The sequence below is a fragment of the Carcharodon carcharias genome, chromosome 4 (genome assembly GCF_017639515.1).
Source record: "Carcharodon carcharias isolate sCarCar2 chromosome 4, sCarCar2.pri, whole genome shotgun sequence".
NCBI lineage: Eukaryota > Metazoa > Chordata > Chondrichthyes > Lamniformes > Lamnidae > Carcharodon > Carcharodon carcharias.
In genome coordinates, this window is record NC_054470.1 from 37,899,215 (window position 1) to 37,906,553 (window position 7,339).

The following is a 7,339-nucleotide window of genomic DNA, read 5'->3' on the forward strand; positions in this document are numbered from 1 at the left end:
TTCTCATCTGACCTGGCAGGCATCCTACATACGCTTTCTCCATCTGTATTCATGCAGGATAAGCTGGCATTCAACAAAAGGGAGGGTCGCAGACTGGTGGAGGAATGCCTCACATCAGGGTTCTCAAGGACTTTGAAAATAGAGCCATCCAGCTGGCCGATGATAATCTAGACCGTTCCTGTGCTGACAGTGAGGTCAGCGACGCTCAACCAAGTGAGGATCCAGCAGTGCAACATCCATCAGACAACCTTGCCTCCAGAGGCACATCTTGGAATCAGCCAAGAGGGTCCACGAATCAGGTCCTCGACTCCAGCCCTGAGGACACAACGGAAGACGTATCCGCAGACACTGCCTTTGAAGACCCATCACAGCGCTCACCCACACCCTCCACCAGTGCAGAGACACACACCTCAGTGGGACTTAATTTTAGAGTAGCCTCGGGATCACAATCTAGTGAGCACATCGTACTGTCTGATCCACAGTCGGCAGAGGCAGGGAATTTTCAGGTTTCCAGCACTAGGAGGACTGCTGGAAGCCAGAATTCTGCTGAGCCTGAGTCAGGTGAGGAGCCTGTGGATCAGTCATACCTCAGTTGCTGAAGCTGCAAAGGCAAGCTCAGGAACATCTGTCCACTGCAATCCTCAGATTGCAAGACTCAATTGAGGAGTCCGTTTGCCTTCAGTTTTAGTTGATAGTGCTGGCAAGCCAATGCAATGAGGTCAACACTGATAGGATGGCGGCTGCCATGGACACCTTGGTCCAGGACAATGGTCCTGTACCGCTGCAGGAGCTGCATTCCATTACTGAGGTACAAGCAGGCATCCATCAGTATCAACGCAAGAGGGTGGCAGGGCATCTTGAGCTCACCCCAGCTGCCCCATCCTCTCAAGGAGACAGACAGGGCCCCTCCGACACCCATAATGAGGAGGATCAGCAGGTGCACATACTGGTGCCATCCACCCAGGTGACTCTTAAGAGTGTCCGGCCCATCAGAATCCTCTCTTCCTGTGACCCCAGCAACTCCAGCTCCACAGGCCGAGGAGTGTACCACTGCCACACAGCAGGACTCTGAAAGCAGGCTGGGCACCTCCAGGTCTTGGCCCTCCAGAGGACGCCCACCAAGGTCATCTCAACAGACAATAGGGCATAGCAGCAGCAGGCCACCTCCACCTCCACTGTGCATGTCAGGGAGCATCAAGACATAGTAGCAGGGTTAGAAAGGTCAAGAAGATTTAGTTGCACAACATGGGCATGGACATTAATCACCTGTTCTTAATGTTGACCATTGTAAATACACTCCCAATAATGTCTCCTCGTCTATGGCTCCTTGTTATGTTGAGCAGTGTTTGTGTCAATCAGGTGTGAAACCTTGTTTCCTGCACAAAACGAAGGTTACTGTCGTTGACAGGGCCTTTCCCCTGTGCAATGTGTAACTTTCTTAGCACAGTGATTGTCCGGCTTCAAAGTCACTGTCCAAGTTAGTGTTGCGTGCACCTCCATGTGGCTTATGTTTACTGCACAAATCTCATACCCAAGCGTCACTGGGTTCCGTGATGTTCTCTGCGTGCTCTCAGCACCTTAGAGGTGAGGCTGCCCCACCATCTTGACATCATTCCTGACAGGTGAAGGTGTGGTGCTGAAGGGAACAGGTGATGAAGCCTGCCAAAGAACCAAGTTGTCTTAAAGTCCATTTGGCCACTGTATCTCAGCAGTGTCTTGATGATATGAGCCTCTTCACAGAGTATATGTGCGCTGCCCTCAGCCAGACAAGCGTCAGACGTTCCCAGATGCAATATGGAGATCTCAGGAGTGTCCTCACTGCATCTCAACATCTTCCTCCTGGAATTTTGTGGCAATTAAGGCCTCACAACAATGCCTGCCTCGTCTTGGCTAGTGCAATGGCCTCATCGTTTGCACCCTCGCCTTTCAAGACCTCATCACCCTCAACTCCACCATGATGTGTGACACCCTTTGGGGAGTGTACTGCAGAGCTTTGCCAGATCTCTCCAGACACCAGAACCTCATTTTCAGGATGCCAATGATGTGCACAATCAAACCCCGGGTGGCGGCATGAGCCTCGTTGTACCTTCTCTCACCAGGAGTCTGAGTCTGCCACACAGGCATCATCAGCCACACCCTTTGCAGGTAGCCCTTGTCCCTGAAGAGCCAACCCTGCATCCTGTATGGTCCCTGGGAGATGTCATGGATCTAAGATCTGCTGAGGGTGTACAAGTTGTGGACGCTTCTGGGGCATCTTGCACACATCTGCATGCTCCATTTGTTATGGTTGAAAATTGAGAGAGTGGGAACCTTTGTGGTTCACATACTGGACTGCTTGTTGCCACGGAGATTTAAGAGCCACGTAAGTGTAGTTGATGGCATCTTGAACCTGAGGGAATCCGGTAATCCCAGTGCTTTTGCTTCCTGGCTTGCCTGATCTCTGTCGAAGCTGACAAAGGTCAATTGACCCTTGGCAAAAAGGGTGCCTGTGACCTCCTGGATACATTTCTGGGTGGAGGCATGCGAGATCCAGCAAAGGTCCTCAGTGGAGCTCTGGAAGGAGCCACTGCTGTAGAAATTGTATACAATGGCAGTGGATGCCTTCCGAGTCCTCATGGCGCCAAATCCTCAGAAGGTGGCATAAAGGTTCCCTTTACATGCACAGGCATCAGTGACACTAGTTCTCCCTCATCTGCAGGTAGCACATCCGCCGTCAATAGACCCTGGGTCTAGCGATGTGTCTATGAGCAACGACTCTGTGGGGTTCATCCTCTGCGTGCAGAGGAGGCCATGCCGCCCCTTGGTCTTCAGTGTTCTGAACACTGCTCCTCCCTTTGGCGAGCCAGGCATCTCCATCGCATTCTTCTCCTCCTTCTCTCCTGCCTATATGCAATCAGGCAAACAGTGAGATCACCAGACTCCATGCTCCTGATGGTCTCCTCACTGCAGTATCAAAGAGAGAGACGCAAGGGTCAGCAATAAGTCTTCTAAGGACCACCCTTGGTCCAGTCATCGCCTGTGACTGCCTCTCAAGGTCCCTTAATGCATGCCGGAGAGTCCAGGCCACCACATGGATGCCCAGTGTTTAATGCGCCTGATGGTTCGCCATGCCCACACTCAGCACCACCCTACACCACATTTTCCTAACCTGGACTCCAAGGCTTCATGGTTTGCTTGCACCAAGAGGATAACTTTTCAATGTCAACTGAAACATAATATAAGGGACTAGGAGAGCAGCCTCAGTGTTCAATGGCCACCTTTCCCAACTGGATCCTCAGGCTTGTCCAGTCGCGCAATGTTTCTGCAGCATCACAGCACTTATTCGAGTTTGAAGTGTGCATACGAGAAGTTAACAGTAGAGGAGCATTCGTTGGCACTGTGAGGAATTAATGCTGCTTGAGTTGGCACAGTTGCTTGATTAGGCTTACTCCAAGCATGTCAATTGAGCTCAAAGCCAAACGCTTTCAGTTGCAGCGGAGTACCCATCTTAGACATGCTTTGCCATTAGCCCGGCCGTTTACTTCCCCACTGCTCCCCCACCCCCCCAACTGCATGTGTTTGTGCTCAAAGTTCAGTCGGTGCTGCCATGACTGCCACCACCACACCCCCGCCCTCCCAGCACTGTCGCCCTTGCTCTGAGATTGCATTTTCCCCTTCCCCCTCTGCATTGTCACCCTTGCCCCAAGGTTCAAGATTGCCTTTTCCTCTTCCCCTTTTACACTGTCACCCTTGCCCGGAGATTTCCTTCTCCTCCTTCCCCCTTTGCATTGTCGCCCTTGCCCCGAAATTGCATCCTCTCCATTCCCCCTTTAAACTGTCACCCTTGCCCCAGCACCACAAGCCAACCACGAAGAAGTCGCTGTGGGGATTTGCCTGTCCCTCCCCCTGCCTAGAATCCATGGAGCTGCTGGGATCATTGCAAGTGCTGCACATAGTTGTGTGCACTCACCTCCAAGTTCCCCTCAAAGTTGAGGTCACCAGGTGCATGCCTTTTAAATGCAGTTGTAAGTCACGCCATCGTGAAATCATGCCAACGTAGGATTTAAATTTGACATGGGGGGATGATTCCGGTGTGTGGTCACAATATTTAGATGCAAATTTATTACAGCTAAGTTCCCGATTTTCGACGGTGGGAAATGCAGCCCACCATTGATGGGAGGAGGTGGCAATCATGTCCTGGATTTATGCCGTCGAGAAACGCTACTCGGGCCTTCTCACGAGATTCTTCGACCTCACCAAACATGCCTGCCACGAACTGGGGCGGAAAATCCCAGCCTTTGTCTCAATTAGTTGCAAATATCCCACAGGAGATCCAACAGGGTTAAGAAGGCATTAAAGTAATTTGCAGCCAGCACCCAGCACAGTTTGATCAGGATCAATGTGCTTTTTAATTCCAAGATTCCAACACAAAGAGTTCAACCACTTATTAGTTTGTACCAGACAAGCGCTCAGCAATACACAACCTATACTGAACTAGAAAATATCTTTGGAACAGCATTCACAAATGAAAAAAAACATTGCTGACAGAGGCACTTGCTGACTTAGGCCATTGGCTGACATCAGCTGAGTGATACTTCAGAATCTTACCAACCTGTAATGTCAAGCATTTGGCGGGGGAAGGAGGGTGGGGAGCGGGGGATGTGGAGGGAAGTAGGGTGGAAGATAGGAACAGTGATTTAGGCAGCATTCAGAGAATTTGAAGAAGTAGCACCTTTTCACTGTACCTTTAAATATTGAATTGTTTACTTAATAGTTTTGTTTTAAGAAATAACTGTTGTCTTTCTGTTACAGAAAACAGCTCTCTGAAATGGCTGAGCTTTTCAACTCGGCCTCTGTGGAAGATCTGGCAGAGCGTGTTTTAAGCAGCACCTTGCAGCACCGGCTGACAATGCTGAGTGAGTTTTACACGTCCCAGAATCCAGAACTAAGCAACATCATGCCAGTCGGGTCCCCAGAATCTGCACTTGAAGATGGTGCTACAGTGGAAAGATCAAGGATCTGTACAGCCACAGACCTTTCTGACAGTAGGAAAAAAAACCAAATCAATTCTTTGATTCAAGGAGTGTCAGGTGGCAAAACAAAAAGTTTTAGGAAAGAGCATCTAAAAGAAACCATTGCATGTTTTGAAACTCAAAATGATGTTATTTCAGAAAAATGCGACCATAAATCAAGACTGCCCCTTATTAAAATTAATAAAATGTCAGCAGACAAATCATTTTCTAGTCATTCTGTTGAAGGTGTTGACAGTAGCATCAACATGGATTTTTCAAGTTCTTCAACTACTCCGCTCTCAAAGAATAAACCAAATAGGAGAGAGACAAGTTCCAGAGAGGCTGTGAAATGTCAGCAGCACCATGAAGAGATAGGGCCACCAACAGAAAGGTCAAAGTGCAAGTCAGGTAACAACCAAGAATCAATGCAATCTAAAACTGGTTCAATCACAGAGCTGCTTGGTGACACCTCAATACTAGATACATTGTTTGGGAGAAAGAAGAACCATACTGCACAGCCAAGAAAGACTTCAGGGAATGTCCCAAAAGGAAAACGCAAACCAAAAGATTTTTGGGACGTTCTCAATCAAAGTAACAATGAGTATGTTAGTACACTAACAGATTTGTCTGTGATAGAGAGTTTATGTGAAAGTGCACCCTTGAAATCAAAGAAAAGAGAAGAAAAGTCAGATGGCACCCTTTGGAAAAAGAATGAGAAGTTTTTGTGGAAAAAAGGTGATCCAAAGGATGACTCTGGTGCCTCAACATCTGGCACATTTTTGGCAAATTAACTGTGAAAATGGAACTGCAGGAATGGGCAGGCACGCCTCCCATCGGTGCACCACCATATTATATGGACCGGCCAATTAAGGCTCACCCAGCGTGATGTCCGCCAGGAAGCACTATGCACTCCCTGTGCGGGCTGGGGGGGGATTCCCTCAGCCGAGAGTGCGCTCTTTTGCACATGCGAAATTGCGTACTGATCTCCCTGAGGCTAAGTGCTGGATGGAGAAGACTGACAGAAACCTACAAATGAATAATAGATTAACTGATTTAGATATTATAATCATAAAAATGAAAAATTCTTGTATAGAAATTTATTTCTGCTTGTTTTCAAAGCTAAGATATCTGAATTTCATAGGCTGGCAGTAATGGGTCATGGTAAGGAAACCCAAGAACACCCTTGCACACTGATCATTTGGGACATTTTTACAATTGATACCTTGTTTTACTTTAGTTGACCTATTGCTGTCAGAATCTGAGCATTTTTATCATTTAGGATTTTTGCTATGCATTGCCTTAATTTTATATGGAAAAGATCATCTCCTTTTTATTGTATTTATTTTAAGTATATATGGAATGTCACTTGCTGCTTTGCAGCATTGGTTGTTCTTGCTTGTGAATCTGTCTAAAACAATATAAATAGCAATGTGAGAGAGCCTGACACACCTTTACAGTTTGGTCCATTCTTTTTTCTTCTTGGTGATAGTATTGAACTTTCTGATGCAGGGGACCTTTTAATGAATATGCATGAGTTTAGCTGAAAATCCATTTACATACATAAACTTGAAAACAGTAAACTCCTTTTCTGTATTGTCAGTGATTGATTTCTGAAAAGTTATGCTATACTATTCAAAGATATAAGGAACATAGGAAGAATGGTAAGATATTCAGCCCCTTAAGGCTGAATTAGATCATGGCTGATCCGGAGCTCAACTCCAATAACCCACATTTGCATTATGTCATGAAAATTTCAGTTGACCCAGCATCCATAACATCACAGCACAGACATATTGCTATTAATTTGCAGTAGTTGGAAAGAACATTTTGAATTGTGCCCAAATAATTTAAGTTCTGTTTTTGGATCCGGGAACATAGCTTTGAAGGAAGGTTTAGTTTTTACCTCAAAATTAGCAATTGAAAATGCTTAATGATGTCAAGTGAATATGCTGCTATTTCCTGGTATGGTCAAGAATACAAGATGGATCATATAGCCCATCAAGACTGCTCCACCATTCAATATGATCATGGCTGATCTTAGGCTTCAGTTCCATTTTTCTGCCTGCTCCCCATATCCCTTGATTCCCTGAGAGACCAAGGGGAAAATTTTCCCCCCTTCAAGGGGGAACTGCAGGAATGGGCAGGCGCGCCTCCGATCGGTGCACCACATTATATGGACCAGCCAATTAAGGCTCACCCAGCGTGATGTCCGCCAGGAAGCACTATGCACTCCCTGTGTGGGCTGGGGGGGGATTCCCTCAGCCGAGAGTGCGCTCTTTTGCACATGCGAAATTGCGTACTGATCTCCCTGAGGCTAAGTGCTGTCTTGGGGAGATCGGCTCCAAATT

General features: G+C 47.2%; 1 protein-coding gene across 5 annotated transcripts in view; it reads left to right on the forward strand.

The window, feature by feature from the left end:
- ercc6l2 (excision repair cross-complementation group 6-like 2) overlaps positions 1-6,435 on the forward strand; it is a 198,597-nt gene extending 192,162 nt beyond the window's left edge. For all 5 annotated transcript variants that reach the window (XM_041186693.1, XM_041186696.1, XM_041186695.1 and 2 more), the window contains one exon: positions 4,792-6,435. In XM_041186693.1, coding sequence (XP_041042627.1) covers positions 4,792-5,782 — 991 coding nt within the window. In that variant the 3' untranslated portion in view covers positions 5,783-6,435. The remainder of the gene's footprint in view (positions 1-4,791) is intronic.
- Positions 6,436-7,339: the final 904 nt, after the last annotated feature.